This window comes from Molossus molossus, unplaced genomic scaffold, assembly GCF_014108415.1.
Source record: "Molossus molossus isolate mMolMol1 unplaced genomic scaffold, mMolMol1.p scaffold_m16_p_4, whole genome shotgun sequence".
NCBI classification, from domain to species: Eukaryota; Metazoa; Chordata; class Mammalia; order Chiroptera; family Molossidae; genus Molossus; species Molossus molossus.
Genome location: NW_023425377.1, coordinates 84,001,167 through 84,014,767, shown reverse-complemented (window position 1 = coordinate 84,014,767; position 13,601 = coordinate 84,001,167). Strand labels below are relative to the sequence as shown.

The following is a 13,601-nucleotide window of genomic DNA, read 5'->3' as shown; positions in this document are numbered from 1 at the left end:
AACTCCAGAAAAAGAACTAAGCGAAATGGAGATATGCAACCTAACGGTGCAGAGTTCAAAATACTGCTTATAAGGATGCTCAATGAACTTAGTGAGAACCTCAGTGAACTTAGTGAGGGCCTCAAGAGAATAAAAAAGGACGAGTGAGAAATGAAGGAGGCACTAATTGCAACAAAGAATAATTTACACAGATTCAATAGTAGAGCAGGTTGCCCTGGCCGGTTTGGCTCGGCCGTTAGAGCATTGGCCTGCGGTCCAGAGAGACCTGGGTTCGGTTCCCGCTAAGGGCACGTATCTCCGTTGCAGTTTGTCCCCGGCCCTGGTTGGGTCATAAGGGTGGCAACCACTCGATGTATCACTTTCACGTTGATGTTTCTCTCTCTCTCCCTCCTATTCTATCTGAACAAAAAGTGGGAAAATGTCCTCAGGTGAGGACAGAAAAAAAAAAATAGTAGAGCAGGTAAAGCCAAGAAGCAAACCATTGATTTGGAATATAAGGAAGCAAAAAACACCCAATCAGAACAGCAAAAAGAAAAAAGAATCCAAAAAAATGAGAATAGTGTAAGGAGCCTCTGGGACAACTTCAAGCGTGACAACATTCGCATCTTGGGGGTGCCAGAAGGAGAAGAGAGGGAACAAGAAATAAAAAACCTATTTGAAACAATAATGGCATAAAACTTTCCTAACTTGGTGAAGGAAACAGACACACACGTCCAGGAAGCACAGAAAGTCCCAAACAAGATGATCCCCAAGAGGCCCACACCAAGACACATCATTATCAAAACGCAAAAGGTTCCAGATGAAGAGAGAATCTTAAAAGCAGCAAGAGAAAAGCAGTTCGTTGCCTACAAGGGAGTTCCCATTAGACTGTCAGCTGATTTCTCAAAAGAAACCTTGTAGGCCAGAAGGGAGTGGCAAAAAATATTTAGAGTGATGAAAAGCAAGAACCTATAACCAAGATTATTCTATCCTGCAAAGCTATCATTTAGAATCACTGACCATATGAAGTTTCCCAGACAAGAAAAAGCTGAAGGAGTTCATCACTACCAAACCATTATTATATGAAACGTTGAAGGGTCTTCTTGAAGAAAAAGAAGATCAAAAATATGAACAAACAAAATAGCAATAAATACATATCTATCAACAATTGAATCTACAAACAAAAGGAACAAGCAGAACAGAAACATTCTCATAGAGAGAGAGAACAATTTTGTTAAGTTGCCAGATGGGACAGGGATTGGGGGAATGGGTAAAAAAGGTGAAGGAATTAAGAAGTATGAATTGGTTGTTAGATGACAAATCTCAAAGAGAAGGGGGAGGGGGTTGGGAAGAAATAAACCAAAGAACTTATATGCATATATGCATAACCAATGGACACAGACAACAATGTGGGGAAAGGCAGGAGGGGGTCGGGAGTGGGGAGGAGGAGATCAATAGGGGAAAAAGGAGGAACGTCTGTAATATATTCAACAATAAAGATACGTTTAAAAAATAATAAAAAATAGCTATATAGCTTCAACAGTATTTCAATTGTTCAAATACACCAAATTTATTTATTTTATTTTTTTTATCCTCACCCAAGGACATTTCTGCATTTATCTTCAGTTAGAGCAGGAGGGAGAGAGAGAGAAAGAGAGAGAGAGAAACCTTGACGTGAGAGAGACACATCAAGTGGTTGCCACCCACACAACCCCAACCAGGGCCGGGGACAACACAACCGAGGTACGTGCCCTTAGCAGGAACAGAATCTGGGACTCTCTGGTTCATGGGCCGATGCTCTAACTGCTTAGCCAAACTGGCCAAGGCAAATACATACACCAAATTTATTTAACCAGTTCTTGACTAGGGACATTTAGGTGGATTCCAATCATCTCGGCAATGACATACAGAGAAGGTACTGATATATTATAAGCAACTACTAACTAGACAGTGGATAAGACATTCTTAGAGGCTAACCTAACTTTAGTTCATCCTATCCAAACATAATAGTAATTTCAAGGTGTCCACAGAATAAGAAGAAATAATATAATTCTTTAGCTAAAATCAAAAGTTTAAGTCCAAGGCTTCTGGGTCAAGATGGTGGCATAGGTAAATATAGTATTCTCTCCTTCCACAACCACATCAAATACAACTAAATTACAGAACAACCATCATTCAGAATCAGCAGCTGAAAGAAAGTCCTACAACTAAGGATATAAAAAAGAAGACATATCGAGACTGGCAGGCGGAGCGAAGACACGGACAGGCTGGTCCCACGTGCCAGATAAAATCTGGAGGAATATCTCAGCTGTGGAGGTCCCCTGTGAGGAGCAAGGGGTCCCAACCCCATACCAGGCCACCCAGCCCATGGTTCCAGTGCTCGGAAGAGAAGTCCCCATAACTTCTGGCTATAAAAACCAATGGGTATTGTGACTGACTGAGTGACACAGAGGCTGCTGGAGTCCCTGGCAGTTCCTCTTAAATGGCCCACACATGGATTTACTCGGCCTCACTCCCTCGGAGCCCCAGTACTGGGGCAGCAGCTCAACAGGCACCAGCAACATACCAGGAGCAACTGAAGTGTCTGACATCAGGGTAAGAGCTAGACGGGCAGATTTTTCCAAGACAGGAGTGCTGGCAGAGACCACTGTTTCTTTTCTGAGTGCTCCCCTCACAGAGTCAAATAGTGGGCATCATATCTGAGTCTCCATCAACCTGGTTCACACTGTTTGGTGCCCTGGTGATTCCCTGAGACTCCACCTCACCAACTTGCAGGCCCACTCAAGCTGTTTCCAGTGGCTTTTCCATATGAATGGCCTGTCTTGGCTCATGCTTCAGATTTTCCTAAAATCTTTCAAACAAGCAGCATCTGGCCTCAGTGTACCCTGTACTTCTCGCTAAGTATCCCCATGTCGAGCACTAGCAGCAGCCGACCATGGTTCACAGCTTGGCCTCTCTGGGGGACCTCCAAGCCCAGCACAAGTAACAGCCATCTGCAGATCATTTAGTAGCTGATGTTGGGTGGCCCTGGGCAGAACACAGGCAGTGGTTGACCTTGATCTGTACCTTCTGGGAGGCCCCAGAGCCAGCATACCCTGTGGACAGCTTCAAACCATGTCAAAGCATCACTTAACCACTTCCACAAGTGACACACTCAAGGGGCAGACTCAGCGGGCACCAGAGCCCCACTGAAGTATGCCCTGCTCTGTGGGTAGGGACCCTGCACAACTGCTCCTTCATGGTGGTCAAAGGTCTATGGGCCTTGAGTAAATCCCTCCTATTGACATGCCGACAGCAATCAAAGTTCAATGACAATACAAGGGTGTACACAGCCTACACAGGGTGGGAGGGTACACTTGGAGTGCACAACTCAGGTGAATGGAAGGCTGTGCCACTGGACCCTATATAATACCTATAACATTAGGCCACTCTACCAAGCCTGGGAAACATAGCAGCTCTACCTAATACATAGAAACAAACACAGGGAGGCAGCCAAAGTGAGGAAACAAAGAAACATGTCCCAAAGGAGAGAACAGACCAAAATTTCAGAAAAAGAACTACACAAAATGGAAACAAGCAATCTACTAGATGCAGAATTCAAAACACTGGTTGTAAGGATGCTCAGTGAACTTAGGGGAAGAGTAGATGAACTTAGAGAGAACTTTAACAGCATAAAAAAAAGACATGAAGCCTTGGCCAGTTTGGCTCAACAGTTAGAGTGTTGGTCCGTGGACTGAAGAGTTGCAGGTTCAATCCCTGGCCCCAGTTGGGGTCATGCAGGAGGCAACCAATCAATGTGTCTTTCTCCCATTAATGTCTGTCTATCTCCCTTCCTTCCTTCCTTCCTTCCTCCCTTCCTCCCTCCCTCCCTCCCTCCCTCCCTCCCTCCCTCCCTCCCTCCCTCTGTCTCCCTTCCTCCCTCTCATTCTATCTAAAAATCAATGGAAGAATATCCTTGGGTGAGGATTAAAAAAGAAAAAGGACATAGGCCCTGGCCAGTCTGGCTCAGCGGTTGGAGCGTCAGCCTGCGAACCAGAGAGCCCCAGGTTCGGTTCCCACTGGGGGCGCATACCAAAAAAAAAAGAAAAGAAACAAAAAGAAAAAGGACATGGAAATTATAAAAAAAGAACCAATCAGAAATGAAGGATACACTAACTAAAATGAAGAACAATTTACAGGTAATCAACAGTACAGTAGATGAAGCCGAGAATCAAAACAGTGATTTAGAACATAAAGAAATAAAATAAAACCAAACAGAACTGCGAAAAGAATAAACAGTTCAAAAAATTGAGGAGAGTATAAGGAGCCTCTGGACAACTTCAAGTATACCCAACAAGTAATCACAACATGGGGATGCCAGAAGAAGAGAGAGAGAGCAAGAAACTGAAAATCTATTTAAACAAATAACAATGGGAAACTTTCCTAACCTGGTGAAGGAAATAGACATACAAGTCCAAGAAGTGCACAGAGTCCCAAATAAGATGAACCAAGACACATCATAAATAAAATGCAAAAGGTTAATGACAAAGAGAGAATCTTAAAAGCAGCAAGAGAAAAGCAGTTAGTTACGTACAAGGGAATTCCTTAAAAATGTCAGTTGATTCTCAACAGAAACTTTGCAGGCTAGAAGGGAGTGGCAAGAAATATTCAAAGTAATGAAAAGCAAGGACCTACAACCAAAATTATTCTACCCAGTAAAGCTATTATTTATAATTGAAGGACATATAAAGAGCTTCCCAGACAAGAACAAGCTAAAGGAGTTATCACCACCAAACCAGTATCACATGAAATATTAAAAAGAAGAAGAAAAAAAAAAAAGATAAAAAGTGTGAACAATAAAATGGCCATACATACATATCTTTCAACAACTGAATAGAAAAAAACAAATAAACAAGGAGAATAGAAACAGACTCATAGAAACAGAGAACATTTTGATGGTTGCCATATGTGAGGTGGGTTGGGTAAAAAGGTGAAGTGATTAAGAAGTAAAAATAGGTGGTAACAGAATAGTAATGGAGATGTAAAGTATAGCATAGGGAAAATATAGTCAATAATATTCTGATAACTATGTATAGTGTCAGTGGGAGGAGATTTATGGGATGATCACTTAGTAAGTTATATAATGTCTAATCACTGTGTTGTACACCTGAAACTAATACAATAGTGTATGTCAACTGTAATTGAAAAATAAAAAATGATTTTAAAAAAGTTAAAGTACACAAAATAGGGTGGAAAGGAGGGAGGGAGAGAGATAGAAACATTGATGTGAGAGTCACACTGATTGGTTACTTGCTGCACGACCCACCAAATCCAAGAATCGAACCTGCAACCCAGGTACATGCCCTTGACTGGGAAATGAACCTGAGACACTTTAGTCCACAGGCTGATGTTCTAATCACTGAGCCAAACTGGTTAGGCCTGCATTAGCTCTTATAATAAATACTGCTATATAAATAAAACCTTAAAAAATTAAAGTTTAATTGCTAACATCCAATTACTATTGATGCAGTGAAAACTACCAACTGAATTATTACTTATCCTTTAAATTATGTCCTTCAGAAACCTTGAGAACTCAGAACCAGTATAGATTTGATATTCAAATTTAACAAAAAAAAAAAAACAGAAAAAAGGGGATAGTTGGTAATGCAACTTTACTGAACAGGAAATGCATATGATTAGGGCGATTTATTCTTAAAATGAGGTACTAATTCTTTAAAAAAAAAACCAAAAAAAAAAAAACCACTTCCTACTCAACAGCTGGATGAATGATGTTGGTCCTTTCCCATTTTTCCCATTCCAATTCCTTAGTTCCACTTTCCTCCAACTTCCTGATGATGGATGAACCTAGCTCTGGTTCCAAGATTAATTGAAATAGAAAATTAAGATTAAAAAACAACATTAAAAAAAAATAGCTTCAGAAGAACACAGTATCACCTCAGTGCTAAAATCTGAATTCCAGTAGTTGTATCCTGCAGTGGGCAGTGCAATCACAGCAGCTGCAAAAATGCTGCACCTTGGTCCTCCTTCCTGTTCCTAGTGAATTCGTTTTCCTGGCGTCTGAGTCCCTGCTTGGGACTGGAGCCCAGTCCTGAAATCCCAGCGTGGGAATTTAGCCCCACCAACTGTGATAAGATTATACATAAGGCATTGTTCTAAGTGCCAAATACAAGTGACAAAAATCCCTTCTATATGGAGGCTGACTGCCTGACACAGATGACTAGTGCTTGCCCTCTAAAGTCTTCATTTTGAAACATCCTGATAATTGCTCGGTGCTCCCCAGTAACCAGTTTCTGGTATGTGACCAAGCTCATGAAACCCCTCAGCATAGTTCCTTATTTACTTACTTAGCTGAACCCTTGCTATCAGCCAGCCTAAGATGCTCTATTAAACAGAGAAGTACCAAGTTTTTGTCCCTCTTCATGCGATTTGCTCTGCTGTGCATCATGGGAGAAGTGCTAATTTTGAGAAGGCTGCTTTGAGCTGAGTTTAAAGTGTTGCTTCAACTGCGATACATCTTAAGACTGTGTTGTCCTATATGGCAGCCAGTAGAAACGTGTGGCTATTCAACACTTGAAATGTGGCTGATTGGAAACAGGTACTTTAAATGTATTTCAAAGAATCAACATAAAGAGAAAGATAAAATGTTAACTAATAATATAGATGTGTTAAATATAATATATTATTAAATTTAGCTATTTCTTCTCCCCTTTTAAAATGTAGTCACTAGATAATTTAAAATGCACATGTCATCTGCATTACGTTTCTACTGAATTGTGCTAATTTAGAATATTTAAAGAATGGCAGTAACAAGAGCCATTATTTTGAGAGGTTTGTGTATCTAGATACCATTAGAAAAATATTTAAAAATGAAACCCCTTTGCAGAAAAACTGCCAGCTTATAAAGGCTGAAGGAATGTTAGATTAGATTATCACGATTTTGCACTTTCCAGTGGAATAACTGATTCAGCTGAGCATCATCAAAGGTTGGTAAAACCACTGGCAACTAGTGGAAGAGGACATTCATCCAGGTAAAATTAGACCCTGTAGATTATTTATAAACTGCAAAGACAAGACCTGGTGGTCAAGACTTTAACAAATGATCAAGCTTAGCATATGAATAATGCTACAACTTGCCATTACATACCTCTTCATTATGTGGTAAATTGAGGTAAACATTACCTACAAAGCATTTTCACCCAATGTTTTATTTCAAAATACAGCACAATGAAAGAATTTATAGCAAAAATTGCTACTCGTACTATGTAATATTTTACTTCACAGTACTACTAACTTGGTCACATTTCTTTGCATCTCCCTATCCACTTTTCTTTGACGTATTTCAAAGTAAATTGCAGCCATTAATACATGCCCTCCCTAAATAATCTATGAAGTATTCTTGCCGAAAATGTTTAACTTAAATCTAATTAAGTCTCTAATCCTAACTTCCAGTTTACAGGAAACATAGGGCTATAGAGGAATAAGTTAACTGACACTAAGAGAAAATTAAAAACCTAGAATATAGGGCATTCTGTAATATTAAATGGTTTAAAAAGTTGTTATGAAAAAAGTTTGAGTGACTAGATTTAAGAGTCTTTAAACACAACAACAAATTCCAGCTTGTCAACCTAAATCAGATACTAGTCAATTTTTAAAAAGAGACAAAAACCTTGGCCAGTGATGCTCAATGGTTACCATGTTGGCCCCTGTACCAAAGGGTCTCGGGTTTGATTTCCAGTCAAGGGCGAGTACCTGGGTTTTGGTTTCCCTGGCCCTGGTGGGGGCGCCTACAGGAGGCAACCAATTGGTATGTCTCTCTCACATCAGTATATCTCTCTCTCTCCCTCCCTCCCCCACTTCCTTCCATTCTCTCTGAAAGTCAATGGGAAAAAATCCTTGAGTGAGGATTAACAACAACAACAAAGCTATGAAAGACGTTCTTACACCAACTACAGAAATGTGAATATGGACTGGATATTAGATAACATTAAAAAATTATTATTAACTTTCTTAGATGTGATAATAGGAACTGTGGTATATAGGCAATTACCTTTTTTGGAGATGGTTGCTAAAGAGAGTATGTGTGTATACATGCATACATACATATATATAAATTTTAAACTTATTCATTTTATAGGAATAAAGGAAATATAGCAAAATACAAATATAGCAAAATGTTAACAATTATTGTACTTAAGAAAAGGGTGAACAGATATTCAGATGTTCACTGTATTGGTCTTTCAACTTTTCTATACATTGAAACATTCCAAAACAGAAATGGGAGGAGTAGACAGATAAAAAATTAATTGCCAAGAGGTTATTATGGTCTCTTCTGTTTTGGTTTGCCTGGGCTTTTCGGGTCAAGAATGTGATCTTTGAAAAAATAGCTTACCATGGACACACAGAAAACAATGTCTCTATAACATTTTTTATTTCCACCTCAGAGCCAATGCTATTGTTAGTTAAGAATCTTCAATATGCAACTGGTAATTCAGTCTGCAAACAAAGGTTTTAATGCTCTAATATTATAGAAGGCAGCTCAATCACGAGGTTAACCTGAGATCAGGTTCACTGCTACCAGTCTGTGTTATGTTAGATCGAGACAGTCTGTCACACAACTTCAGACCTTACTTTACATAATAGTTGTTAAAAGCATCCTGTGCCCGGCCAGTTTGGCACAGTGGTTAGAGCGTCGGCCCGCGGACCAGAGAGTCTGGGGTTCGGTTCCCGCTAAGGGCATGTACCTCAACTGCAGTTTGTCCCTGGCCCCAGATGGGGTTGTGTGGGTGGCAACCAGTTGATGTGTCTCTCTCACATAGATGTTTCTCTCTCTCTTCCTTCCTCTTTCCTCCCGCTCTATATGAAGATAAATGCAAAAATGTCCTCAGGTGAGGATTAAAAAAAAAAGTGTCCTGCAATAGGATTTGCCTATTCCTGGCAACCTCAGACACAAAGGTTTCTGTGATCTATATATCATGAGCAGAGATCACTGGATATAGTATAACATGAATTAAATGAAAGTATAAATTTATACTACTAAATAAAAGATTTACAAACACAAAAACACTAGACATAGAATCTTATGTGTGTACCTATTGTTGAGGAAAAGAAAATCACCCACTGACAACCATGATCTTTCTTTCAAACTTTGATTAGAAATATCGTATAACCTGGAAACAAAGAGGTGTCTTGGAATAAGGATTGGAAAAGACTAGATGATGTTAGACACTAAACTAAAAACTGGTACAATTAGGGCTTCAGTTTTACAGTTAAGAGTGTTCTTTGGCTTAAAGGAACAACAGTCAAGTTTGAAACTATCTTGGTGAAGACAAGGCAGTACATGGATTTAATAAAGCAATTAATTACATATTTCTTGTTTCACATGAAATGAAAAAAGAAAATGATATTTACCAGGGTTTGTCTTCTCAAGTTGATACCATCGGTAAAATGCCCTTTTCTTCTGTTCACTCAGGTCTGATCCCTGTTGCAACAGCCAGTGAGAGATCCGGCTCTGACTGATACCTATGTAGAAAGAGGAACAGCTGTTGTAAGTACTGAAGTTACGGCGGGGAAGTAAAGGAGGGTTCTGTTGGTTCTAGGTTACTGGGTTCTTTATTTTCTTCTCTATAAGGAAGCTGTACCTTGAACTAATTCTTTTATATTGGGTTTCTTTGTAAAGGCTGACTATATGGGCTAGGATACATTCAGAATTATCTAATAAAATCATAGCATTTTATTAACCAAGACTTGAAAGTGGTCTCTAAAATCAATCTCTAAACCTGGTCCACAAATATGAGATACATGAAGAAATTCCTTAGTAATATTTATTTATCAAAAGTTGATTAAATTTGTGCTTCTTCCATCATGATCACTGCCACCCCAATCCTGGTTTAGAATACTGTATCATTTACTGGTTATTGAGAAGAAGAAGAAAAAAATCAATCAATCAATCAATCAATCAAGCCAGCCAGCAAGTTTTGTTACAAAGAGTTGGGGGCTGGGAAAAAAGAGGTCATTGAAAATACTCTCTTCAATAAGGTTTCTGGTTTATTTGTTAATTCACTTAGGCATTTTAGATTCGTTGCCATTACTACAGATAACTAAGAATTAGAAGACTTTTAGAGTTCTGCTGCAATATGACCTCTTAAGAAATCTCAAGAGGTAAAGACAGTCTTCTAACACACACTTTTCAAAAAACTGGATAGAATACAAAGCAGCAGTTTTCTGCTATAACAAAGTTCCTGACAGCAATTAATTAGAAATGTGAAAAACCTCCATATGTGAAAGTAACAAAGCATGTCTAAGACTGACTAGTATGAGAATCACATGGCTCCTTCTGGTCATTATAGCTATTCCAAAAATGAATAATTTAACATACAACTGGCAAAACCAAATAACAGGAAAGATAAAATGGTCTTATATGTCCTTAAGGTACTTTCTAAAGGATCAGTCAGCTATCAGAGAGGGTTAACAGTATCTTAACTCTCCCAAGGCATTACTTATGGTAACTGGATAGTACTGAATACCACCTGTGCCAACACCTGTTTAAAGCTATAACGCACAACAGGAAGAGTGGTTATCATGAAGTAATCACACCCCCTAACATAAGAAGCAGGAGGCCTGGTGATCACATTTAACTCATTAAAAGCCTGCCCCGAGAGTTTCATACTTTAAAAAACCTGTTAGAAGAGAATTTGAGGAATGGGGAAGGGCAGTTTTGTAAAAAGACAAGTTGGGCTGTGAAGCAAGGTTCTTAAATTGGAAACACCTTTCACTTTCAAAGGGTGAAATTCCGTTTTTCAAAACCTAAGTGATTACATTCTCAAGTAATTCACACCTCATGTTTTCTATGGATTGAAGATCTATGTGAAGCAGGTATTGGCAGCTAGCACTATATGCTTGTTCTAAGATAATGCAAATTATTTAAAATTGGCTGTGTTCAGCAATGCTTTCTACCACGAATCTAGATTCGGACATTATACTACTTTTAAACAAGAGTGAAGGAAAAAATCATTTACCACCATGAAATCAAAATTGCTTTTCATGTCAACAAAATAAAACATTTTTATGTAGATTCTTCACATTGGTACCATACTACTAAAAAACAAAGGTAATTCGAAGAAAATCTTTTCAGAAAAAATAGACTGTATCAGTTCTGTTACTTTCAGTATTAAATCTCCCTTACACAGTCAGATCACACAGAACAAACACAGGGCCCACTAGATTTTAGTGCTGTCTAGGTTTTGGCGGTGCTGTAATGGGGGAAGAGGGCAAAAGCCCCTCAAAAGAAGATCAGTTAATTATGGTATAATCACATAATAAAAAACTGGGCAGATTTTTAAAAGTAATGTTCTAAATCAGCCACCAAAAACAAACAACCACAAAAAAAAAAAAAAAAAGCCATCAATACCAAGTGTTGGCAAGCACATGGAATATATAAATTTCTCAGGTTGCTGATGAAAGGGTGAAATGTCAGGGTCACTTTGGGAAACAAGGGTAGTATCTACTAAAGCTGAACATATGCATACAATATGACCTAGCAATTTCTTTCCTCAGTATACAGTTCATAGAAATGTGTACATGCTCAGTAGCAATGTGTCCAAAGACATGTACAAGAAGGCTTAAATGAGCATTATCCATAATAGTCCCCAATTTGAAAAAACTCAAATACCCATCAACAGGAGAATGCATAAATTGTGATACTTATGCATTCTATTATAGACTAGTACACTAAACAGAAGACAAAAGACAAACTACTGTTACATGCAACCACATGGATAAATATCACAAAAACAATATCGCCACAAAAAGTCAGACACGCATATAAAAAGCCAAAAATAGCTGTATGATTCAGTTTATATAAAACTAAATGAGCCCTGGCCGGTTTGGCTCAGCGGTTAGAGCGTCGGCCTGCGGTCTGGAGAGACCCGGGTTCGGTTCCCGCTAAGGGCACGTACTTCGGTTGCAGTTTGTCCCCGGCCCTGATTGGTCGTGCGGGTGGCAGCCACTCGATGTGTCTCTTCACATCGATGTTTCTCTCTCTCTCTCCCTTCCTTTCTCTCCCTCCCACTCTATCTGTACAAAAAATGGAAAAATATCCTCAGGTGAGGATAAAAAAAAAAACAAAAAACTAAATGAGACACAATTATCTATACGATCTATCTATCAATCAGAATAGTGGTTACCTATGGCTAGGAGGGAGAGGTTAATTACTGGGAGGCAGTGTGAGGAAAGCTTATGTAGTGTTCAGCACTATTCATGATCTTGATCTGGATGGTGGTTATACGCTTGTCTTCACTTTGTGAACGCCATTAACCTAGACACTTTTCTCTGTATATATTTCAATTAAAAAGTGCCCCTCCCAAAATTTTACAAATTCTATGCCCCTCCCAAAATTTTAAAAATTCTATGCAGTATTTAGAAAAACAAAGTATAAATTGATATGTGTCAATATGGAAAAATGCCCATGACTTAAATGAAAAAGTATATATATATATATTTATATAACATATGGCCAAAGATAGTAGAGTGGCAGACTTCCTACACTGTACACCTCTATATTGTTAATCATTCTACAAATATGTATTAATTTATTTTATATTTAGCCTTCCCTTATAAACACTACATATTTTACTGGTTGTTTTATAAACACTGTCATTTAGTTAAACAATAACTCACAAAAAAAGAAGTTAATTTCAGCCTTCCCTGAATAATTCCACCCTGAGGTAAACAATATTAACTGTTAATATATGTAGTTCCACAATTTTCTCTATGCATAATTATTAATTTAATAAAACTAATGGAGAGAAGGTAATAAAGAATATCCTGTCTAGTCTTTTGTGTGACAGGAAATAAAAATAAAAAAAAACTTCTTCCCTGTAAATTTAATCTGTTTTCATATAATAAATATAGAAAACGAAGTAATAAAGCAGGTAGTTTTTCCAGAAGAAGTATTATGAAAATCAAATGTGTACAACACATTTTTAAAAATGATTTTTCTCAGTTAGCAGCTTACTGATTAGGTCAAGTTCCCTAACTCATCCTTCTGGGGTTGCTCCATACCTTTGGAACTTCAGGTGAGCTTGGTGTCAAAGGCCATGCAGCATCTCTTTACTACCAGTTTTTGTGTTACTCCTTAGGAAAAAAATTTCCCTAACTCTCCTCTTACTTCCCAATGCTGGAAAAAAATATTCTCTACAAGTTTTTGCTCCTTAAAGCCTCTTTTCTACCTTTCACAGGGCAGAAGAAAACTTACATATAACCTTCATACATTGAGACTAAAACTAACCCCTGATTATTTCTTTCCAATAAGAAAGTGATCACATTGTGTTCAAAGGATTAAAATGCCTTTTTGCCAGCCTCATTCACATTCTTTTCTGAGCTTCAGCTCTATCAGGCTTCTTCCAGTTCCTCAAAAGCCATGCTCCCTTCCACTAGAGGGCTCTCTACCACTACCCATTCTTGTCCAATTCTCGAACACTACAATTTTAAATGTATCTGCTTCCTCCCACTTCCTGTGGAATGTGACACGGTTGACCACTCACATCATCATCATCCTTGGAATGCTGGACACAACTCTCCAATGCAACTGCAGGAATTGCTTTGCGAGCTCCTTATGTGTTAGT

General features: G+C 38.6%; 1 protein-coding gene across 6 annotated transcripts in view; it reads right to left on the bottom strand.

Moving 5' to 3' along the window:
• Nucleotides 1–13,601, bottom strand: part of HMBOX1 (homeobox containing 1) — a 122,591-nt gene that overhangs the window by 64,147 nt on the left and 44,843 nt on the right. For all 6 annotated transcript variants that reach the window (XM_036242166.1, XM_036242168.1, XM_036242169.1 and 3 more), the window contains exon 4: nt 9,388–9,498. In XM_036242166.1, coding sequence (XP_036098059.1) covers nt 9,388–9,498 — 111 coding nt within the window. The remainder of the gene's footprint in view (nt 1–9,387; nt 9,499–13,601) is intronic.